The sequence below is a fragment of the Salmo salar genome, chromosome 02 (assembly GCF_965601325.2).
Source record: "Salmo salar chromosome 02, fSalSal1, whole genome shotgun sequence".
Lineage (NCBI taxonomy): Eukaryota > Metazoa > Chordata > Actinopteri > Salmoniformes > Salmonidae > Salmo > Salmo salar.
In genome coordinates this window covers 94279770-94305723 of record NC_138292.1, presented here as the reverse complement: position 1 = coordinate 94305723, position 25954 = coordinate 94279770, and the positions used below count along the sequence as shown (strand labels likewise).

The 25954-nt window shown below is 41.1% G+C and overlaps 1 protein-coding gene and 1 pseudogene across 1 annotated transcript; both read left to right on the top strand.

Moving 5' to 3' along the window:
- Positions 1 to 162: 162 nt before the first annotated feature.
- LOC145864273 (uncharacterized) lies at positions 163 to 4067 on the top strand. The gene is made up of 2 exons (XM_082969748.1): positions 163 to 178; positions 2242 to 4067. The coding sequence occupies exons 1-2, from the start codon at positions 163 to 165 to the stop codon at positions 3399 to 3401; spliced, it is 1176 nt and encodes a 391-aa protein (XP_082825874.1). The 3' UTR covers positions 3402 to 4067.
- A 463-nt stretch (positions 4068 to 4530) lies between these two features.
- On the top strand, positions 4531 to 18478 carry LOC145864271 (uncharacterized; annotated as a pseudogene).
- Positions 18479 to 25954: the final 7476 nt, after the last annotated feature.

Sequence of the window (25954 nt, the reverse complement as noted above, 5' to 3'; positions counted from 1 at the left end):
AGCAATGGAGGAAGCATTGTGGGATTCTCTTGGTGTGAGTACAGTTGTGCAGACTGAGTGGACGATGGTGAAGAACAGTGACTCTGTACAGTTGTGCAGACCGTCAGGAAGTTCTGTACCCAGTTGCACAGGGCGGGGTCGAGACCCAGGGTCTCGAGCTTAATGACGAGTTTGGAGGGTACTGGGGTGTTAAATGCAGATCTGTAGTCGATGAACAGCATTCTTACATAGGTATTCCTCTTGTCCAGATGGGTTAGGGCAGTGTGATTGCGTCGTCTGTGGACCTATTGGGCTGGTAAGCAAATTGGAGTGGGTCTAGGGTGTCAGGTAGGGTGGAGGTGATATGGTCCTTGACTAGTCTCTCAAAGCACTTCATGATGACGGAAGTGAGTGCTACGGGGCGATAGTCATTTAGCTCAGTTACCTTACCTTTCTTGGGAACAGGAACAATGGTGGCCCTCTTCAAGCATGTGGGAACAGCAGACTGTCATAAGGATGGATTCAATATGTCCGTAAACACACCAGCCAGCTGGTCTGCGCATGCTCTGAGGACGCGGCTAAGGATGTCGTCTGGGCCGGCAGCCTTGCGAGCGTTAACACGTTTAAATGTTTTACTTACGTTGGCTGCAGTGAAGGAGAGCCCACAGGTTTTGGTAGCGGGCTGTGTCGGTGGCACTGTATTGTCCTCAAAGCCTTTAGTTTGTCTGGGAACAAGACATCGTGGTCCGCGACGGGGCTGGTTTTCTTTTTGTGGTCCGTGATTGACTGTAGACCCTGCCACATACCTCTCGTGTCTGAGCCGTAAATTGCGACTCTACTTTGTCTCTATACTGACGCTTAGCTTGTTTGATTGCCTTCCGGAGGGAATAGCTACACTGTTTGTATTCGGTCATGTTTCCAGTTGCCTTGCCCTGATTAAAAGCAGTTGTTTGCGCTTTCAGTTTTGCGCGAATGCTGCCATCAATCCACAGTTTCTGGTTGGGGAAGGTTTTAATAGTCGCTGTAGGTACAACATCCCTGATGCACTTGCTAATAAACTCGCTCACCGAATCAGCGTATTCATCAATGTTATTGTCCGACGCTATGCGGAACATATCCCAGTCCACGTGATCGAAGCAATCTTGAAGCGTGGACTCCGATTGGTCGGATCAGCGTTGAACAGACCTGAGCGTTTCCTGTTCTAGTTTCTGTCTATAGGCTGGGAGCAACAAAATGGAGTTATGGTCAGATTTTCCGAAAGGAGGGCGGGGGAGGGCTTTGTATGTGTCGCGGAAGTTAGAATAACAATGATCTAGGGTTTTTGCCAGCCATGGTTGTGCAATCGATATGCTGATAGAATTTGGGGAGCCTTGTTTTCAGATTAGCCCTGTTAAAATCCCCCAGCTACAATAAATGCAGCCTCAGGATATGTGGTTTCCAATTTACATAGAGTCCAATTAAGTTTTTTCAGGGCCGTCTATGTGTATGCTTGGGGCGGGATATACACGACTGTGATTATGATCGAAGAGAATTCTCTTGGTAGATAATGCGGTCGGCATTTGATTGTAAGGAATTCTAGGTCAAGTGACCAAAAGGACTTGAGTTCCTGTATGTTGTTATGATCACACCACGTCTCGTTAATCATAAGGCATACACCCCCGCCCTTCTTCTTACCAGAGAGATGTTTGTTTCTGTCGGCGCGATGCGTGAAGAAACCAGGTGGCTGTACCGACTCTGATAACGTATCCCGAGTGAGCCATGTTTCCGTGAAACAAAGAACGTTACAATCTCTGATGTCTCTCTGGAAGGCAATCCTTGCTCGGATTTCGTCTACCTTGTTGTCAAGAGACTGGACATTGGCGAGTAGTAAACTCGGGAGCGGTGCGCGATGTGTCCGTCTACAGAGCCTGACCAGAAGACCGCTCCGTCTGCCCCTTCTGCGGCGCCGTTGTTTTGGGTCGTTTTTTGTTTTGGGTCGCCGGCATTAATAACTCATTTCTAGTTAACACTAATGTGAAAACAAGACAAAATATGACTTGTTGCTAACTTGTCTGTCTTTATTGTCAAATCATTTAACAGACGTCAATTGTTGTAGAACTTCATGGGTATGCTCTGGGCATCACCTTTTACCTCAAATAAACAGTGGATTTCTACTGTTGTGGGCCTTTAACCATCTGTCTGACTTTGCCATTCACACAGGAGAGAGGCGGGACTATCGTGGATCCTCTGGGGAGCCTCAACAACATCATGCTGACGAGGCAGAGAAGAGTCTCTCCACATCAGAACTCCTCAAGAAAAACCAGCAGAGACCCACAGGGAAGAAATCTCATTTCTGCTCTGACTGTGGGAAGAGATTCAACTCTTCAGGAGACCTTAAAATACATCAAAGAATTCACACTGGAGAGAAACCTTATGGCTGTGATGAATGTGGGAAAAGTTTTGTTCAGCTACAAACCCTGAAATCACACCAGAGAATACACACGGGAGAGAAACCTTTTGGCTGTGATCAATGTGGGAAGAGTTTTACTCAGCTAAACAGCCTGATAGTACACCAGCGGGGACATACAGGAGAAAAACCGTATAGCTGTAAGCAATGTGGGAGAAGTTTTTCAACATCTAGCTATCTAACTATACACCAGAGAACACACACAGGAGAGAAACCTTATAGCTGTGGTCAATGTGGGAAGAGTTTTACTCAGCTAAACAACCTGATAGTACACCAGCGTACACACACAGGAGAGAAATCTTATGGCTGTGATCAGTGTGTAAAGAGTTTTTATACATCTAGCCAGCTGTCTTCACACCAGAGAACACACACAGGAGAGAAATCTTATAGCTGTGATCAGTGTGTAAAGAGTTTTTATACATCTAGCCAGCTGTCTTCACACCAGAGAACACACACAGGAGAGAAATCTTATAGCTGTGATCAGTGTGTAAAGAGTTTTTATACATCTAGCCAGCTGACTTCACACCAGAGAATGCACACAGGAGAGAAACCTTATAGCTGTGATCAATGTGGGAAGAGTTTTACTATATCTAGCCAGCTGACTTCACACCAGAGAACACACACAGGAGAGAAACCTTATAGCTGTGATCAATCTGGGAAGAGTTTTACTACATCTAGCCAGCTGACTTTACACCAGAGGATGCACACAGGAGAGAAATCTTATAGCTGTGATCAATGTGGGAAGAGTTTTACTACATCTCGCCAGCTGACTTCACACCATAGAACACACACAAGAGAGAAACCTTTTAGCTGTACTCAATGTGGGAAGAGTTTTAGTCACCCAAGCATCCTAATATCACACCGGAGAACTCACACAGGAGAGAAACCTTATAGCTGTGGTGAATATGACAAGAGATACTCTGATAAAAGATCTCTGATCAAACATCAGAAAATACATGAACGAGTTGTTTCATGATATCAATGAAATTATGTCACAATGTAGAATGTTTTAACATTGTAGTAGGAGTATTTTAATGATGTCACAATTTACCTCATTTGGTGGATATTCAACAATTATTTACTTAACAAACAGTAAGATATTTCTGTCCTGCTAATTCTGAGTTTTATGGTGTCCACTCTAGCTTCCTGCAGCTAGTCTGGGAGTCGAGGACATGGGTTTCACTAGAGATGGCTTGAAGCTGACAATTGATTAATGTCTCGTGATTAAAAACCAAACGGCCACATTCCATTCTATGATTAGTGGTGCAGGTGAGACATATGTCTCCGGTCTGATTGAGCCTGCATTCCATAGACAAGATATGGTCTATGTTTAGCTGGGATAGAGAGGAGTAGAACAAAGGCCTCAATGGTCCGTAGACATCCTGGCATCTGGGAAATTAGGCCAGGGTCCGGGTTTAATATAACACCAGGTGCAGATGAAGACAGGATGAGCCCAAAGTGGCTTATGGTGCCCCCCAATCTCGATGGGAGGGGTGGATCCAAGCATTCTGGGTATAAGCTATATAAACTGTGTATTGTCTGTAAAGGGTAGACTCTCAGCCTAACAGTCAGTTAAGACTGTTGGGCTGATGGTTTCTTTATTGCAATAATTAATCAATATTAAATAAAGGTGATTGTTTGACCAAGTCTCTCTCTCTACTGAATTTCCACGACACCACCAAAATGACTTAAATGTAAATGTAAATGAATCAAAATGCAACACTCAAATGTATCTAGCTGTTTTCTACAAGTTGTCCTCTAACCAGGGATGTACACATTATTCCCAGATTCCGTGTGATTTTTGAGCTGTTAGTTTTAACAGGATGTGCAACCTCATCTCCCTCCTCTCGGCACAATTGATTTCAACATGATATCGATGAGTTATGACAAATAAGTGTTGCGTTCCTTTGTTTAGCGACCCCTACATTTAAATGCATCACTCCAAAATGTAGTGTTGGGTTATATTTTCTTAAACTAGTTGTGGTGCATGGCTTATGAATACTAATGCTAAACATAAGAGGTTTATATTGTATTAACATAGATGGAGCAACATATACTGCTAAAAAAAATAAAGGGAACATTTAAACAACACAACCTAGATCTGAATGAAACACCTGCGTGGTGTTTCAGTGAGCCCGTATATACGAACATCATATTTACCATTCAAGTGTTTGCATTAATTAAAGTACGAAGAAATCAGAAGTTACTCCGTGCTGACTATTTTTGTTCTGATACCAGATTCGAATTGACGCAACCCTAACAGTAGCTAACTGTCTTCTACAGGTTGTCCTCTAACCAGTGAGGTAAAATATATCTCCCATTTCCATGTGTTTGTTTAGTTGTGTTAGTTTCAACAGCACGTACAACCGGATTTCACCAATAATTGATATCAGTGATTTATTGCTACTTGTCAAAACAACAGCGTTTCTGGTGCTTGTGCAGTTTATATGATTACTATTGTGGCAGATGTTTGTGTGTAAATAGTGTAACCGGTGCTGTACTGCACCTCTGTAACTGCGTTGTGTGTGGTTGATAGACGTGGACTTTGGAGATCAGGGCGTTTTAATTAAGCAGAATTCACTCTCTGCATCCAAAAGAAAAGAAAACATTTGTAGAGCAGATATGTTCTGCGAATCGTCGCCTCTTTCTACAACAGATGCACAATACAAGGGACTGGGATCATTCGAGGAGCACACATACAATAGCCTGCTAATACCTTAGCTATTAACCACATGTTGAATTCAGAATGTTGATATCATCCTAAAAAGTACAATTACAAGAGCATCTTAACAATACCATCCACTTATGAGTAACCTCTAAATATACAACATTATTCATGAACAAAACAGTGTGTATGACTTTGTGCTTAAAATAATCAAACTTTTCTGAAGATGACAGAAAAAGCGTGCCTACCTCTCATAGTGCATCAAAATGATTTGAGCACGAGCACGCAGGGCAAAACGTAAGTACACACTCCCCTACTCCCAGGATGCAGACATGCATAATAACAAATCAACATGCCATATTAATATATGAACTTGGGGAAATTCACACAGTACTTTAACAACTGTTACATGAAGGCTACCTGTGTCCTGCGTAACTTCATGAGGATGGACACGAGGACCAGGAGGGGATCTGCAGCTCGCCGCCGTGTGCCAGAGGAGGAGTCTGCTGCTCTGCAGGATGTTTCAAGGATGGGGTCCAACAACGCAGCAAGAGAGGCAATCCGTGTGCAGGAGATCTTCACCTCCTACTTCTTCAAAGAGGGTGCTGTTCCCTGACAACACCATAGACTACACTATGCACAAACAAAGGCTCTTTTAAAAGCCATTCACATTGCAATAAGATTATTCTTCTATTTACTTAGCTATGTCAACTGCAGTTATTCAATTCACAGTTTCTCTCCCTTTGATTTCTACTTCTCAGGTGAGGGTGCTGTTTAGGTAAGGGTGTGATGTCTGTGCAAAAACAAAACAGGCTATTTTAAATCACCCATATTGAAAAAATGTAGAACAATTAGACACCCTATAACCCACACCTACACACTCATGAATCAATCTGATTGATGGATTGTGTTGTGCAGTAAGCAGGTTCAGGCGTATATAACTGTGGCTCCTTCCACCTTCAAAGAATAGGCAAGAGGGCCAACCATGGAGAATAGTAAGACACTTCATTATTTCTATAACTACGCTGTATTGTTTGTCCTCGTGTGTCCGTTCATTTTTTTCAGCATAAAGTACTCTGCAGTCACTTAGTGTGGTGTGAACACCAGGTGAGGCCACACACAGATTCCTGTGAACACTGTCGCTTTAACTACCTTATTTTCTCAATAACAGTCTCTCTCCTTCACTTCATCCCTCTCTCCTCTTCTCCCTAAATCCTCTAGGTTATATCAGCTGTGTCGGTGAACCCCTCCTGCATCTGAACTGGCTACATAGAGGGCACAGCATGATCAGAGGTGAGAGGTCACCTGGTCAGGTCAACAGGAAGTATTATTAAAGAGATGCTTTACATTGAAATACAGACAGAGATGCAGTAGTCACAGAGTTAATGATCCAAGGTCAGTTTTTTATTTCACCTCCTGATTGATGACTAACAATGTTAGAATAAAAAATAAAAACACAAGGTTTAAACATGCTCTCTCCATCTGTCTCTCGTCTGCAGATATGTTTTGATGTGAGAGGAGGCCAACCCCCAGTCCTGTCATCGCCACCTCACCTGCTTTTAAGAACCTTTGGGCCGACGAGAGATACTATTATGTAATTGTGATGAACTGAGAGAATATTTATATAGCACTGTGATTCATTAATCATGTGCTGCCTTCCCTGCTCCTATGTGCTTACCTCTTTCCCTTTCTGTCTTTTACACCTCTCTCGCCACCTCCTCTTTCTTCCTCTGTTTTTATAGTGCACAACAGATGTGCATTTCACATTCTCTACTGGTTGAAATGAAGTGCAATGTGATGAAATACTCCACCTATCCTGTGTTTATCAGATCAATGCAGATGAAGGGCATTAGATGTTGAGATGAACCAGTGTTAGAGTATTTACATGATGCATAGGAAGTGTAGTGTACTGTTTTTTAACATTATATTTCTGTATATATGAATTAACTAGTTAAATCCTGTTTCTAGTCTATTAGTTACAATGTGTAACCATTGATGTCCCAGGACCAAAATTGGTAAACACTGTTGAAGTGTATAATTGTAATACATGCATGCAGACACAGCGTCATTCAAAGACTGGAATTTGATACTCCTGGTATTGGATATGACTGAAAAATAATCTCAAAGACATTCATACCTAAACTGCACCTTTATTTGCCAAGGTAGAGTACATGATCAGTGAATATATTAAATGTACAGGCTACAATGTGGGGATCTCATGCATGGTAATAACTACATGTATATACGACTTGCATCCTTGGCACAAAGTTATATTATATTCTACTCAATCCATAGGCTTCATTAATGTCATTCAGGCTGTTTTGAAGTTGATACAACTGGCTATGATAGCTGAGGTTCATAGGTTCTGAACTAATATGTATACCAAACGTTTGGGTCCATACACAGATCGGCTAGATAGCTAGCTACACATCCATAGGCATACAGGTATTTTAATCATCCACTGCACAATAAGCAAGAACATAGCTAGCTACGTTATTTCATCTATCTGCATGGCAAATATCAGCAAGGCAAGCTTACGAAATTGTACATTCAATTTACAGTAAATTCTTCAGCTGGCTAGATTCTATACATCCACTGTTTCACAAAACGACAGCCTGGATTGCTGGTTGTTTCAGGAGTCCCTAAAACAGCCAGAATGACAATTTCATACTCATGTCACAACACCCATAATGCTAGTCAGCTAGCTGGCTAATGTTAGCTAGTCAGCTAGCTGGTTAATGTTAGCTAGTCAGCTAGTTGGTTAATGTTAGCTAGTCAGCTAGCTGGTTAATGTTAATGTTAGCTAGTCAGCTAGCTAGCTAAATCGCAATTTTCGTAAATGAACTTTACGATAAAAAAAATGCATAATCGTTTGTCTCTACATTAACTAACATTCCTGTCAACTGTACATGTTTTTGCATGATTCGTTATGACGTTATAATCCCTTACATTTGCTTCCATCCTAGTATTTCTGTCCGCCATCTTTGATCCAGTTCAGTTCTGTGTAGGGGTACCCCTCTCTCCTAGTGTTTCTGTCCGCCATCTTTGATCCAGATCAGTTCTGTGTAGGGGTACCCCTCTCTCCTAGTGTTTCTGTCCGCCATCTTTGATCCAGATCAGTTCTGTGTAGGGGTACCCCTCTCTCCTAGTATTTCTGTCCGCCATCTTTGATCCAGTTCAGTTCTGTGTAGGGGTACCCCTCTCTCCTAGTGTTTCTGTCCGCCATCTTTGATCCAGATCAGTTCTGTGTAGGGGTACCCCTCTCTCCTAGTATTTCTGTCCGCCATCTTTGATCCAGTTCAGTTCTGTGTAGGGGTACCCCTCTCTCCTAGTGTTTCTGGCCGCCATCTTAGATCCAGTTCAGTTCTGTGTTGGGGTACCCCTCTCTCCTAGTATTTCTGTCCGCCATCTTTGATCCAGTTCAGTTCTGTGTAGGGGTACCCCTCTCTCCTAGTATTTCTGTCCGCCATCTTTGATCCAGTTCAGTTCTGTGTAGGGGTATCCCTCTCTCCTAGTATTTCTGTCCGCCATCTTTGATCCAGTTCAGTTCTGTGTAGGGGTACCCCTCTCTCCTAGTATTTCTGTCCGCCATCTTTGATCCATGTTCAGTTCTGTGTAGGGGTACCCCTCTCTCCTAGTATTTCTGTCCGCCATCTTTGATCCAGATCAGTTCTGTGTAGGGGTACCCCTCTCTCCTAGTATTTCTGTCCGCCATCTTTGATCCAGTTCAGTTCTGTGTAGGGGTACCCCTCTCTCCTAGTGTTTCTGGCCGCCATCTTAGATCCAGTTCAGTTCTGTGTTGGGGTACCCCTCTCTCCTAGTATTTCTGTCCGCCATCTTTGATCCAGTTCAGTTCTGTGTAGGGGTACCCCTCTCTCCTAGTATTTCTGTCCGCCATCTTTGATCCAGTTCAGTTCTGTGTAGGGGTATCCCTCTCTCCTAGTATTTCTGTCCGCCATCTTTGATCCAGTTCAGTTCTGTGTAGGGGTACCCCTCTCTCCTAGTATTTCTGTCCGCCATCTTTGATCCATGTTCAGTTCTGTGTAGGGGTACCCCTCTCTCCTAGTATTTCTGTCCGCCATCTTTGATCCATTTCAGTTCTGTGTAGGGGTACCCCTCTCTCCTAGTATTTCTGTCCGCCATCTTTGATCCAGTTCAGTTCTGTGTAGGGGTACCCCTCTCTCCTAGTATTTCTGTCCGCCATCTTTGATCCAGTTCAGTTCTGTGTAGGGGTACCCCTCTCTCCTAGTATTTCTGTCCTCCATCTTAGATCCAGTTCAGTTCTGTGTAGGGGTACCCCTCTCTCGTAGTATTTCTGTCCGCCATATTTGATCCAGTTCAGTTCTGTGTAGGGGTACCCCTCTCTCTTAGTATTTCTGTCCGCCATCTTAGATCCAGTTCAGTTCAGTGTAGGGGTACCCCTCTCTCCTAGTATTTCTGTCCACCATCTTTGATCCAGTTCAGTTCTGTGTAGGGGTACCCCTCTCTCCTAGTATTGCTGAAGAAAGTCTAACAGTCACTAGTGCAGCAGCAGCCTCCCCCGGTCCTAGTGCCGGCCTGGTAAAAAGTTTAAGATGCGATGGAACGGTTGACGAAAAAAGAAAAATCACAGAAAAATATATTGACTGATATTGATTTATTTAGGGGGGGGGGGGGCTAATGAATATTTTAGGACCAGCGATGTTCCTTATTCCTACCCTTTAACTTTTTGTCTGACAAAATTAACATTTTACTCAACTGCGTTACCCACTCCAGTCAGCAGATGGCGGTCTGGGAATTTCAGGCGATGCTGTTGGTGTGACGTATAATGTAGTGGACGGAACGCTTCTTTCAACAGCAACAACAGTTAGTCAGACACCACGGTAGCTTGCTAGACAAAATAGCCGAACCGATAAAGCTCTTTAGACACGTTAGTGTATATTAGCCACTGTGTTTTAAACCCACTACTGTCGTCTAGTTAGTTATCCGGTTTAATTTCATATTTACGGTGTTGTTGTTATTATTCAGCTAGCGGGCTGGTTAAGTTAGCATTAGCCTAGCTAGCTAACATCTCCGACCATGCGGTCACTGAGCTACTCTCCTGCTAAAGAAGAGAATATCACAGTAAAACAAGAAGTAGAGGGTGAGGCCGTTACTGTGAAAGAAGAAAAATACGCGTTCAGAGTGAAAGAGGAGGAGGATGTTACAGTAAAAGAAGAGGAGGATGCAGTTTATGGAGTGAAAGAGGAAGAGGGGGAGATGACTGTTACATCGATAGAGGAGGAAACTGGACATCTGGGCCCGGTTTCCCAAACGCATCTTAAGGCGTCCAATGGTTCTAACGGTGAACTTAGCCATAAGATGGTTTTGAGAAACCGTTCCCTGATTAACACTAGTAAGTACTGTCTTAAATACAGAGGCACAAACTCTGCAGTTGTTGAACTGATGTGTGGTGTTAAAGCGGAAATATGCAATAGCTACATCCATATTGTGACTTTTAAATTATTAATTTATAGCCATTGATTCTTGAAGAATATAACACATGCCTCATGAGCTTAGTTCAACTGTTGTACCCCATCAGAACCCCAAATAAGCTTTTTTTTACTCCAATGTTTAGAAATGTAAACCAACACTGTATAGCCTCAACATAGTTAAAACTATAATGTTGATATCATGGATGGTCAGTCCTTGCATCCATAGGTCTGTCTATGAATTTGAAAGTAGTTACATTTCTCCAACCCCATAATCATCTTATATATCAAAACAGTGGTGGAATGACAGCTTTGTTGTTGTATGAACTGCAGATTGCTGGGTTGTGTGGGTTTTTTCAACAGTAACAAAATGGCTGCCCAGAGGCTTGGTTTGGTAAACAGCTGAGGGATGGAGGAAGGAGGAGTGTAACCACTCAAAATTATTCATCCATGATGTCATAATGATAGTTTGACCAGGTTTCTAGGATATATAGTATATTCTAGAATTCATCCATGATGTCATAATGATAGTTTAACCAGGTTTCTAGGATATATAGTGTATTCTAGAATTCATCCATGATGTCATAATAATAGTTTAACCAGGTTTCTAGGCTATATAGTATATTCTAGAATTCATCCATGATGTCATAATGATAGTTTAACCAGGTTTCTAGGCTATATAGTATATTCTAGAATTCATCCATGATGTCATAATGATAGTTTAACCAGGTTTCTAGGCTATATAGTATATTCTATAATGCATCCATGATGTCATAATGATAGTTTAACCAGGTTTCTAGGATATATAGTATATTCTAGAATTCATCCATGATGTCATAATGATAGTTTAACCAGGTTTCTAGGCTATATAGTATATTCTATAATGCATCCATGATGTCATAATGATAGTTTAACCAGGTTTCTAGGATATATAGTATATTCTAGAATTCATCCATGATGTCATAATGATAGTTTAACCAGGTTTCTAGGATATATAGTATATTATAGAATTCATCCATGATGTCATAATGATAGTTTAACCAGGTTTCTAGGATATATAGTATATTATAGAATTCATCCATGATGTCATAATGATAGTTTAACCAGGTTTCTAGGATATATAGTATATTCTATAACTGCCAGTGTAGATTTCCTGTGGAGGCAAATTATTAGAGCTGTTGATAAGTCATTGTATAATATTCAGCCAATTGTTTTTCATGCCATTACATTAAAGGCAAGACATACCTAGATTAAATTACATTCATGAATTGGTTTGAAACCTTTGTTTTAAACCCTTCTCAAAATTGGTGCCTTGCCGGATTTGTAAAAAATGGTTTGTCATGAAACTCTATTTTTTAAATGTATTTAAATGTAACCTTTATTTAACTAGACAAGTCAGTTAAGAACAAATTCTTATTTACAATGACTGCCTACCCCGGACAACGCTGGGCCAATTGTGCGCCGCCCTATGGAACTCCCAATCACGGCCGGTTGTGATACAGCCTGGATTTGAACCAGGGTGTCTGTAGTGAAGCCTCAAGCACTGAGATGCAGTGTCCGCTGCGCCACTCGGGAGCCCCAAAATCATGTTCTAGTGCTGTCCCCACCTAAAATATCTCTTGGTCAACCAAGAGTCATCTGTTCTTTCTACCAATCGCCCCATGTCTTTTTATAAAATCAACTATATGTACTGAACTTGTCTGATGCTTTAAGCATGCTATTTCATTAAATAATTAAAACACACAAATGACTGGAGGGAGCCAGTCATCACTATAACCTGACTAGAGGGAGCCAGTCATCACTATAACCTGACTAGAGGGAGCCAGTCATCACTATAACCTGACTAGAGGGAGCCAGTCATCACTATAACCTGACTAGAGGGAGCCAGTCATCACTATAACCTGACTAGAGGGAGCCAGTCATCACTATAACCTGACTAGAGGGAGCCAGTATTCACTATAACCTGACTAGAGGGAGCCAGTCATCACTATAACCTGACTGGAGGGAGCCCTTAGTCAACATAACCTGACTGGAGGGAGCCGACCAGTTCTGAAAGCCTTTTGCCGTACCCTCATCCTACTCCTCTGGTGATGTAGAGGTTATCCCAGGCCCTGTGTGTCCCCAGGCGCTCTCATTTGTTGACTTCTGTAACCGTAAAAGCCTTGGTTTCATGCATGTTAACATCAGAAGCCTCCTCCCTAAGTTTGTTTTACTCACTGCTTTAGCACACTCCGCCAACCTTGATGTCCTTGCCATCTGAATCCTGGCTTTGGAAGGTCACCAAAAATTCTGAAATTTCCATCCCCAAATACAACATTTTCCATCAAAATGAGAGGAGTTGCAATCTACTGCAGAGATGGCCTGCAATGTTCTATCATACTTTCCAGGTCTAAGCCCAAACAGTTCGAGCTTTTAATAAAAAAAATGAATCTCTCCAGAAATAAGTCTCTCACTGTTGCCGCCTGTTACAGACCCCCCTCAGCTCCCAGCAGTGCCCTGGACACCATATGTGAATTGATTGGCCCCCATCTATCTTCAGAGTTTGTTCTGTTAGGTGACCTAAACTGGGATATGCTTAACCTCTCTAGGGGGTGTGGGACGCTACCGTCCCACATGGCCAACATCCAGTGAAATTGCAGAGCACCAAATTCAAAAACAGAAATACTCACTATAAGAATTCATAAAACATACAAGTGTTATACATCGGTTTAAAGATTAACTTCTTGTTAATCAAACCACAGTGTCAGATTTCAAAAAGGCTTTACCGTGAAAGCATACCATGCGATTATCTGAGAACAGCGCCCAGCAGACAAATCATTACAAACAGTTACCAGCCAAGTAGAGGAGTTACACAAGTCAGAAATAGCGATAAAATGAATCACTTACTTTTGATGATCTTCATATCGTTGCAACTCACAAGACTCCCATTTACTCAATTAATGTTCGTTTTGTTCGATAAAGTCTCTCTTTATATCCAAAAACCTCCGTTTTGTTCATGCGTTTTGTTCAGTAATCCACAGGCTCAAAGGCAATCACAACAGCCAGACGAAAAATCCGAAAAGTATCAGTAAAGTTCGTAGAAACATGTCAAACGATGTTTATAATCAATCCTCAGGTTGTTTTTAGCCTAAATAATATATAACATTTCAACCGGACAATAACGTCGTCAATATAAAAGGTAAACAAGAAAGGTGCGCTCTCGGGCTCACGCATGAAAAATCTCTGAGATACTGAATGGTCCACTCATTCAGAGTGGTCTTACACTCTCATTTTTCAGGATGCAAGCCTGAAACTATTTCTAAAGACTGTTGACATCTAGTGGAAGCCATAGGAAGTGCAATTTGAGACCTAAGTCAATGGAATCTGTATAGGCAGTCAATGGAAAACTACAACAACAACAAAAAATCCCACTTCCTGGATGTATTATTCTCAGGTTTTTGCCTGTCATATCAGTTCTGTTATACTCACAGACATTATTTTAACAGTTTTGGAAACTTTAGAGTGTTTTCTATCCAAATCTACCAAGTTTACTTTGGCACGCTTTTCATCCGGAGGTGAAAACAGTGCCCCCTACCCTAGTGAGGTTAACACCCCGGCCGTCCTACAATTCAAGCTAGATGCCCTCAATCTCACACAAATTATCAAGGAACCCACCAGGTACAACCCCTAAATCTGTAAACATGGGTACCCTCATAGATATTATTCTGACCAACTTGCCCTCCAAATACACCTCTGCTGTTTTCAATCAGGATCTCAGCGATCACTGCCTCATCACCTGCATCCGTTATGGGTTTGCGGTCAAACGGCCACCCCTCATCACTGTCAAATGCTCCCTAGAACACTTCTGCGAGCAGGCCTTTCTAATCGACCTGGTATACATATTCGTCGCCAAACCCACTGGCTCCAGGTCATCTATAAGTCTTTGCTAGGCCGACTTCACTCAGCTCACTGGTCACCATAGCAACACCCACCCATAGCACGCGCTCCAGGAGGTATATCTCACTGGTCATCCCCAAAGCCAACACCTCCTTTGGCCGCCTTTCCTTCCAGTTCTCTGCTGCCAATGACTGCAACGAATTGCAAAAATCGCTGAAGTTGGAGACATATATCTCCTTCACTAACTTCAAGCATCAGCTATCTGAGCAGCTTACCGATCGCTGCAGCTGTACACAGCCCATCTGTAAATTGCCCATCTGTAAATAGCCCATCCAACTGCCTACCTCATCCCCATGTTTTTATTTACGTTTTTTTGCTCTTTTGCACACCAGTATTTCTACTTGAACATCTATCACTCCAGTGTTAAATTGTAATTACTTCACTACTATGGCCTATTTATTGCCTTACCTCCGTACTCCATTTGCACACACTGTATATAGATTTTTCTATTGTGTTATTGACTGTTCGTTTGTTTATCCAACGTGTAACTCTGTTTTTTTTTGTCGCACTGCTTTGCTTTATCTTGGCCAGGTTGCAGTTGTAAATGAGAACTTGTTCTCAACTAGCCTACCTGGTTAAATAACCTGTTGGGTCTAGGGGGCAGCATTTGCACGTCTGGATAAAAAAAATGTACCCGATTTAATCTGGTTACTAATCCTACCCAGTAACTACAATATGCATATACTTATTATATATGGATAGAAAACACTCTAAAGTTTCCAAAACTGTTTGAATGGTGTCTGTGAGTATAACAGAACTCATTTGGCAGGCAAAACCCTGAGACATTTTCTGACAGGAAGTGGATACCTGATGTGTTGTATTGACTTTAAACCTATCCCATTGAAAAACACAGGGGTTTAGGAATATTTTGGCACTTCCTATTGCTTCCACTAGATGTCACCAGCCTTTACAAAGTGTTTTGAGTCTTCTGGAGGGAGATCTGACCGAACAAGAGCCATGGAACGATGATGGCCCATTAGACACCTTGCGCGCGAGTTGATGTTGGGTACCCTCGTTCCAATACGTTATAAAAGAGTATGCATTCGTCCACCTTGAATATTATTCATGTTCTGGTTAAAAAAGGCCCTAATGATTTATGCTATACAACGTTTGACATGTTTGAACGAACGGAAATATATTTTTTCCCCTCGTTCATGACGAGAAGTCCGGCTGGCTTACATCATGTGCTAACGAGACGGAGATTTTTGGACATAAATGATGAGCTTTTTTGAACAAAACTACATTCGTTATGGACCTGTGATACCTGGAAGTGACATCTGATGAAGAGAATCAAAGGTAATGGATTATTTACATAGTATTTTCGATTTTAGATCTCCCCAACATGACGTCTAGTCTGTATCGCAACGCGTATTTTTCTGGGCGCAGTGCTCAGATTATTGCAAAGTGTGATTTCCCAGTAAGGTTATTTTTAAATCTGGCAAGTTGATTGCGTTCAAAAGATGTAAATCTATAATTCTTTAAATGACAATATAATATTTTACCAATGTTTTCTAATTTTAATTATTTAATTTGTGACGCTGACTTGACTGCCGGTTATTGGAGGGAAACGATTTCCTCAACATCAATGCCATAGTAAAACGCTGTTTTTGGATATAAATATCAACTTGATAGAACTAAAAATGCATGCATTGTCTAACATAATGTCCTAGGAGTGTCATCTGATGGAGATTGTAAAAGGTTAGTGCATCATTTTAGCTGGTTTTATGGTTTTGGTGACCCTGTCTTTGACTTGACAAAACATTACACACAACTCTTGTAAATGTACTGTCCTAACATACTCTAAATTTATGCTTTCGCCGTAAAACCTTTTTGAAATCGTAAAACGTGGTTAGATTAAGGAGATGTTTATCTTTCAAATGGTGTAACATAGTTGTATTTTTGAAAAATTTGAATTTTGACATTTATTTGGATTCAAATTTGCCGCTCTTGAAATGCACCTGCTGTTGATGGAGTGCACCACGGGTGGCACGCTAGCGTCCCACCTAGCCCCAAGAGGATAAAGGTGAAATACATTTTTTTTTTTGAAATCTTAGCTTTATTGACAACACTCAAATGGATACTGTCATTAACGCAGTTCTTCAATAATTACACATAATTCTTAATACTGTAGATGTTTAGTTACAGTCACATGATCAACTATCAGAAGATCCAGGAAATACTTTTCTGAATGCCAGTCAAATTACAAACATCACGACATGCAACAACAACCAAAGTGCTTCTTCATTCATTACTCTGGTAAAGACAGTTATGCCGTGCTCCACGTTGGATCCAACATCCCTAACAAATCTATGTTTATAATGTGTTATTGTCGGCTTGATTTACTGTATGGTCTCGTTAGTCTGTTTGGACACAGAGATACTTAGCTCATAATGTGTAGAGAACTGTTCCTTGATGGATAGGCTATTGTACAACACACAGAGCTATTTTCCTATATTTGTTGTTAGGTGAAGTTATGGGTCCTACAGTAGGTCTATGTTATTGTTAGGTGAAGTTATGGGTCCTACAGTAGGTCTATGTTATTGTTAGGTGAAGTTATGGGTCCAACAGTAGGTCTATGTTGTTGTTAGGTGAAGTTATGGGCCAATTTGTCAAACAGTGTACAAACCCTCATTGTCAGGCTGATGAAAAAGCCAAAGAGCATTTTACTGGTTGAAGTGTTTTTTAAGTACAAAGCGGTTGATTTGCGATGATGACACAAACATATTAAGCAGGAGATTCAAGCGAGCCTGACAATTATAATCCAAAGTAGTGTGAAATGAACTCATAAGCAACTTGGTAATGGAGGTTACTCCCCTGAGCAAAAATCTTTTCTCACCAGCAAACATAGAAAAGGGCCTCCAATCTTAGATGTTACTACTAATGTGAAATCAAGACAAAATATGACTATTGTTGCTCATTTTAAGACAAATGTCAAGTAATCATTACATTCATTACAGATGTCAATTGTTGTTCAACATCATGGCTACGCTGTTGGCATGACCTTTTACAGTGGATTTCTGCTGTTGTGGGCCTTTAACCATCTGTATGACTTAGTCACGTCTCTCTCCTGTGTGAATGACAATCGTGGATCCTCTGGGGAGCCTCAACAACCTCATGATGCTGACAAGGCAGAGAAGAGTCTCTCCAGATCAGAACTCCTCAAGAAACACCTGCAGAGATCCACAGGGAAGAAAACTCACTGCTGCTCTGACTGTGGGAAGAGATTCACCTCATCAGCAGGCATTAGAATTCATCGGAGAAGCCACGCAGTAGAGAAAGCTTATTGCTGTACTCAATGTGGGAAGAGTTTTGATACATCTAGCCATCTTATTGTACACCAAAGAACACACACAGGAGAGAAATCTTATAGCTGTGATGAATGTGGGAAGAGTTTTACTCGTTCAACCAGCCTGAAATTACACCAGAGAACACACACAGGAGAGAAACCTTTTAGCTGTGATCAATGTGGGAAGAGTTTTACTCAGCTAATCAACCTGATAACACACCAGAGAACACACACAGGAGAGAAACCATATAGCTGTGATGAATGTGGGAAGAGTTTTACTCAATCAACCAGCCTGAAATTACACCAGAGAACACACACAGGAGAGAAACCTTTTAGCTGTGATCAATGTGGGAAGAGTTTTACTCAGCTAATCAACCTGATAACACACCAGAGAACACACACAGGAGAGAAACCATATAGCTGTGATGAATGTGGGAAGAGTTTTACTCAATCAACCAGCCTGAAATTCCACCAGAGAACACGCACAGGAGAGAAACCTTTTAGCTGTGATCAATGTGGGAAGAGTTTTACTCAGCTAATCAACCTGATAACACACCAGAGAACACACACAGGAGAGAAACCATATAGCTGTGATGAATGTGGGAAGAGTTTTACTCAATCAACCAGCCTGAAATTCCACCAGAGAACACGCACAGGAGAGAAACCTTTTAGCTGTGATCAATGTGGGAAGAGTTTTACTCATCGAAGCAGCCTGATATCACACCAGAGAATACACACAGGAGAGAAACTATCGAGCTGTGATGAATGTGGGAAGAGTTTTACTCGTTCAACCAGCCTGAAATTACACCAGAGAACACACACAGGAGAGAAACCTTTTAGCTGTGATCAATGTGGGTAGAGTTTTACTCAGCTAATCAACCTGATAACACACCAGAGAACACACACAGGAGAGAAACCGTATATCTGTGATGAGTGTGGGAAGAGTTTTACTTGCTTGCGCAATCTGACTCTTCACCAGAGAACACACACAGGAGAGAAACCCTATAGCTGTACTCGATGTGGGAAGTTTTTTTTTAAATCTAACCATCTGAAGATACACCAAAGGAGACACACAGGAGAGAAACCCTATAGCTGTACTCAATGTGGGAAGAGTTTTGTTCAATCTGGCGAACTGAAGACACACCAGAGAAGACACACAGGAGAGAAACCTTATAGCTGTACTCGATGTGGCAAGAGTTTTGTTCAATCTGGCGAACTGAAGATACACCAGAGAAGACACACAGGAGAGAAACCCTATAGCTGTACTCAATGTGGGAAGAGTTTTGTTCAATCTGGCCAGCTGACATCACACCAGAGAACACACACAGGAGAGAAACCTCATGGCTGTGGTCAATGTGGGAAGAGTTTTACTACTTCTAGCCATCTGACATCACACCAAAGAACACACACGGGAGAAAAACCTTATAGCTGTGGTCAATGTAACAAGAGATACTCCGATAAAAGACATCTGATCAAACATCAGAAAATACATGAAGGAGTTGTTTCATGATATCAATGAATTAATGTCACAATGTAGAATGTTTTAACATTGTAGTAGGAGTATTTTAATAGAAGAGTACTATTTATGAGATTTAATAAAAAGTGACGAACACAAAAATAGTTGTTTTACATTTACCATGTTGGTGACCCACTGGAATCAAAATGCAACACTTCAAAATGTAGCTAGCTGTTTTCTACAAATTGTCCTCTAACCAGGGATGTACACATTACTCCCAGATTCCATGTGGATTTTGAGCTGTTCGTTTAACCTCTATGTGACCGGCGGGACGAATTCGTCCCACCTACGTAACATCCACTGCCAGCCTGTGGCGCGATTTTCAAAATCTTCAAAATCCTATTACTTCAATTTCTCAAACATATGACTATTTTACAGCCATTTAAAGATAAGACTCTCGTTAATCTAACCACACTGTCCGATTTCAAAAAGGCTTTACAACGAAAGCAAAACATTAGATTATGTCAGCAGAGTACCAAGCCAGAAATAATCAGACACCCATTTTTCAAGCCAGCATATAATGTCACCAAAACCCAGAAGACAGCTAAATGCAGCACTCACCTTTGATGATCTTCATCAGATGACAACCCTAGGACATTATGTTATACAATACATGCATGTTTTGTTCAATCAAGTTCATATTTATATCAAAAACCAGCTTTTTACATTAGCATGTGACGTTCAGAACTAGCATACCCCCCGCAAACTTACGGGGAATTCGCTAACATTTTACTAAATTACTCACGATAAACGTTCACAAAAAGCATAACAATTATTTTAAGAATTATAGATACAGACCTCCTCTATGCACTCGATATGTCCGATTTTAAAATAGCTTTTTGGTGAAAGCACATTTTGCAATATTCTAAGTATATAGCCCAGGCATCACGGGCTCGCTATTTAGACACCCGGCAAGTTTAGCACTCACCATAATCATATTTACTATTATAAAAATGCCATTACCTTTTGTTGTCTTCGTCAGAATGCACACCCAGGACGTCTACTTCAATAACAAATGTTGGTTTGGTCCAAAATAATCCATCGTTATATCCGAATAGCGGCGTTTTGTTCGTGCGTTCCAGACACTATCCGAAATAGTAAAGAAGTGTCGCGCGCTTGGCGCAATTCCTGACAATAAAATTCAAAGTATTCAATTGCCGTACGTCGAAGCATGTCAACCGCTGTTTAAAATCAATTTTTACGTCATTTTTCTCGTAGAAAAGCGGTAAAATTCCGACAGGGAATCTCCTTTTCGGCAAACAGAGGAAAAAATCCCAAAGGCGGGGGCGGTCGGGGTCACGCGCATAAGCTAGTGTCTCTTGATGGGCCACTTGAGAAAGGCGATAATGTGTTTCAGCCTGGGGCTGGAATGACGACATTCTGTTTTTTCCCGGGCTATGAGAGCCTATGGACGACGTGGGAAGTGTCACGTTAGAGCAGAGATCCTTAGTAAATGATAGAGATGGCAAAGAAGTTCCAGAAATGGTCAGACAGGCCACTTCCTGTAAAGGAATCTCTCAGGTTTTGACCTGCCATTTGAGTTCTGTTATACTCACAGACACCATTCAAACAGTTTTAGAAAATTTAGGGTGTTTTCTATCCATATGTAATAAGTATATGCATATTCTAGTTACTGAGTAGGAGTGGTAACCAGATTAAATCGGGTATGTTTTTTATCCAGCCGTGTCAATGCTGCCCCCTAGCCCTAACAGGTTAACAGGACGTGCATCCTCATCTCCCTCCTCTCACACAATTGATTTCAACATGATATCGATGAGTGATGACATAAATGTTGTGTTCCTTTGTTTAGCGACCCCTACATATAAATTCATCACTCCAAAATGTAGCTGACTGTCTTCTTCAGGTTGTCCTCTAACCAGTGAGGTAAAATATATCTCCCATTTCCATGTGTTTTTTTTTTGTTTTGTTAGTTTCAACATCACGTACAACCTGATTTCCCCCCTAATCGATATCAGTGATTTATTGCTAAACTGTTTCTGCATTTAGACTATTGATTTGGACCCGTTTAAACTGTGACATTGGGGGATATCTCACCTAGCAAAATGTCGTTCAAAATAAGACTATGCCCGACATACAATATAAGTTTGGTTTTAGTTGAAAGTGAAAGTTGAAAAGAAAACAATTTAATTTCAACATACTTACAGCCTATACACATAGTCGCATTACAATAAATTGGTCTATAATCAATTATATGAACAATCCTACATCACTCCAGTATTTATTTACAACATTCATGTGCTAAATGTCTTTATTCCACTACTGAAGTAGCAGGTCTCAAATCACCTCATATTTCAAACATCCAGCCTGACAAAATATACATTTTATGCCTCACCATTTAGTGAATTTTTGCTAATACATATTAACATAGGGGTGTACATTTGGTTTTTATATTTCATGTTTAATATTCATGTAAGATTTAGTAATCATAATTATTTATGCAACCAACTGACAATCTTTGGGTACAATTATATTGACATTGTTACGCTGCTTTTAGAATATCAGGGTTCATTCTCAGATGTGCCAAACCAAATGTACTAGAGCATGACATTGGGGACTGGGCCCCGATCCAACAACATGCCTATTGGGTGAACCCTGAAAAGAGAGAGAAGCTCCACAGTGAGGTGGAAAGTTACTACGGATATTGCAGGAGTTTCCTCTTGAAATCAGACATGTCCGTGTTAAGGACAACTTGGTTTCTGATTGTCTCAAGGCTGGGCAGTCAAAAAGATGTGTTTTGTGTTTAGCCAGTGCGTTACCATGGATCACAATTTATTTTGACTGCACGTATTGGAGATTCGTTTTGTTTGGGCTCGTTCCAAGGGGACAAGAGTTCTAGAAGCTAGTGGGTTTTTGGAACACGAGAGTTCTAGAAGCTAGTGAGTTTTAGGAAGACGAGAGTTCTAGAAGCTAGTGAGTTTTAGGATTCTATAGTTAGAAGAGAAAAAGGAGAAAAAAATATTTCAATTGTATATTATTATTTCGAAATAAGTGTGTTTTTCTTGTTTTTAATTGTTGACAGGAGGTGAAGCATTGTAGTTGATTATCATGTGAAATGGAAGTTGTTTTCTGTTGGTGGTGAGCAAACTTGTCCAACAAAAATATAGGATATATTTGTTGTCTTAAGGGGGAAGGTGTTACAGGCTTTGGTTTTTCCATTTATGTTTGAGGTTGGACTTTAGCACGTCTAGCTCGTTAGCACGTCTAGCTCGTTAGCACGTCTAGCTCGTTAGCACTGTGAGGGAAATTTCTATTAAACCTTACTAATGCTGGTGTAGTAAAATATAATTGTTTAAGCCGAGGCATTGGGCTTGAGATTGGTAAAGAACCTAACTCCTATAACATAGAAAAGTGTGTTGATAGAGGCCTGTTCTAACTGTTCTGTGTGTGTAGAATGAACCCATGATGTTCGGACTGTCAGCCAAGAATATGACAGAAACTGACTGGTTCCTCTTGATCCTCCACAGAGTAAAGGTTATATCCTGCACACCAGTAACACAGCTATTGTTCTGGAGCCTGTTTCTGGGGTAAGATTGTGGTGGAGAAATCAGAATTAGCTAGGTAACATAGATAATTAAGAAGTCTTATCTGCAGAATATGCTGATATGAACTATTGACCTCTTGCTATTAGAATGTCTCCTTTCTGACTCTGGTGTTGGCAGCTGCACTTCCTCCCTCAAATGGGCCTCAATCACCTTGGGTCCAGAGAGGGGAGAAGTCAGGCTTATCGATCACATGTCCCTGTTGCTACGCAGAATATCAGACATGTCTGTGGTAAGGACAACTTGGTTTCTGATTGTCTCAAGGGTGGGCAGTCAAAAAGATTTGTGTTTTGCGTTTAGTCAGTGCGTTGCCATGGATCACAATTTATTTTGACTGCATGTTTTTCCGTATTGGAGATGAGTTTTGTTTGGACTCTCTCCTGTGTGAATTCCAAGGGGACGAGAGTTCTAGAAGCTAGTGAGTTTTAGGAAGACGAGAGTTCAAGAAGCTAGTGAGTTTTAGGAAGACGAGAGTTCTAGAAGCTAGTGAGTTTTAGGAAGACGAGAGTTCTAGAAGCTAGTGAGTTTTAGGAAGACGAGAGTTCTAGAAGCTAGTGAGTTTTAGGAAGACGAGAGTTCTAGAAGCTAGTGAGTTTTAGGAAGACGAGAGTTCTAGAAGCTAGTGAGTTTTAGGAAGGATTCTATGGAAAGAAAAAGGACAAAAGATACTATTGTATATTATTATTTAGAAATACGTGTTTTTTTCTTCTTTTTAATAGTTGACAGCCAGTAGACACCATGTTTATATTGGTGAAGGTGAAGCATTGTAGTTGATTATATTGGGAAATTAAGTTGTTTTCTGTTGGTGGTAGGCAAACTTGTCCTAAAGAAATGTAGGATATATTTGTTGTCTTAAGGGGGAAGGTGTTACAGGCTTTGGTTTTTCCATTTATGTTTTGAGGTTGGACTTTAGCACGTGTAGCTCATTAGCACGTGTAGCTCGTTAGCACGTGTAGCTCGTTAGCACGTGTAGCTCGTTAGCACGTCTAGCTCGTTAGCACGTAGGACGCACTGATTGGTGTCACCTCGTTAGTCAGTATGTGTTACACCTGTGCTGGCTTGTCCATCTCGTTAGTGGGAAGTGTAGTTTCTAGAAAAGCCTCGTAGGCTCTGAGTGTGTTTTCCTGTGTGAGGGGGGGACCTTGGAGGTGTAAACAGGGCCGAGGCAGTAGGCTCTGAGGCTGAGTCAGCTATCTGTGTGAACTGGATGAAAACTAGAATCTGTGTTTACTAGTTAAGACCATTTATGATATAGTATAAGCTAGTAAGGTGCACCTGTAATTGTTTAAACCTGGACCCCATTTTAGAAGTATTGAAATATGTACATGTATGAGTTACATTATCCTAGGAACTAACCATGAGATAGAAATGTGAAGATATTCCTGCAGGTTAAAATATTGTTGAAAAACAACTAATTGATTAGGTATGTTTGGGAATAGCATTGTGTGACTGTGATATGAGAGTTGTGTGACTGTGATGAGAGTTGTGTGACTGAGTCTTAATCTGATGTTTGGATAGTAACATAGAGATCTATAGTTCCTCCTAGAGATCTATAGTTCCTCACAGACATCTATAGTTCCTCACAGACATCTATAGTTCCTCACAGAGCTCTATAGTTCCTCACAGAGATCTATAGTTCCTCCTAGAGATCTATAGTTCCTCCTAGAGGTCTATAGTTCCTCATAGAGATCTATAGTTCCTCCTAGAGATCTATAGTTCCTCAAAGAGATCTATAGTTCCTCACAGAGGTCTGTAGTTCCTCACAGAGATCTGCAATTCCTCCTAGAGGTCTGTAGTTACTCACAGAGATCTATAGTTCCTCACAGAGATCTATAGTTCCTCCTAGAGATCTATAGTTCATCCTAGAGACCTATAGTTCCTCACAGACATCTATAGTTCCTCACAGAGATCTATAGTTCCTCACAGAGATCTATAGTTCCTCCTAGAGATCTATAGTTCCTCCTAGAGGTCTATAGTTCCTCATAGAGATCTATAGTTCCTCCTAGAGATCTATAGTTCCTCCTAGAGATCTATAGTTCCTCACAGAGGTCTGTAGTTCCTCACATAGATCTGTAGTTCCTCCTAGAGGTCTGTAGTTCCTCACAGAGATCTATAGTTCCTCACAGAGATCTATAGTTCCTCACAGAGATCTATAGTTCCTCCTAGAGATCTATAGTTCCTCCTAGAGATCTATAGTTCCTCCTAGAGATCTATAGTTCCTCACATAGATCTATAGCTCCTCACAGAGATCTAAAGTTCCTCACAGAGATCTAAAGTTCCTCACAGAGATCTATAGTTCCTCACAGAGGTCTGTAGTTCCTCACAGAGATCTGTAGTTCCTCCTAGAGGTCTATAGTTCCCCACAGAGGTCTGTAGTTCCTCACAGAGATCTGTAGTTCCTCACAGAGATCTATAGTTCCTCCTAGAGGTCTATAGTTCCTCCTAGAGGTCTATAGTTCCTCCTAGAGATCTATAGTTCCTCCTAGAGATCTATAGTTCCTCCTAGAGATCTATAGTTCCTCCTAGAGATCTATAGTTCCTCCTAGAGATCTATAGTTCCTCCTAGAGATCTATAGTTCCTCCTAGAGATCTATAGTCCCTCTCAGAGATCTATAGTTCCTCACAGAGATCTATAGTTCCTCCTAGAGATCTATAGTTCCTCACAGAGATCTATAGTTCCTCACAGAGATCTGTAGTTCCTCCTACAGGTCTGTAGTTCCTCACAGAGATCTATAGTTCCTCCTAGAGATCTATAGTTCCTCCTAGAGATCTATAGTTCCTCCTAGAGATCTATAGTTCCTCCTAGAGATCTATAGTTCCTCACAGAGATCTATAGTTCCTCCTAGAGATGTATAGTTCCTCACAGAGATCTATAGTTCCTCCTAGAGATCTATAGTTCCTCACAGAGATCTATAGTTCCTCCTAGAGATCTATAGTTCCTCCTAGAGATCTATAGTTCCTCACAGAGGTCTGTAGTTCCTCACATAGATCTGTAGTTCCTCCTAGAGGTCTGTAGTTCCTCACAGAGATCTATAGTTCCTCACAGAGATCTATAGTTCCTCACATAGATCTATAGTTCCTCCTAGAGATCTATAGTTCCTCCTAGAGATCTATAG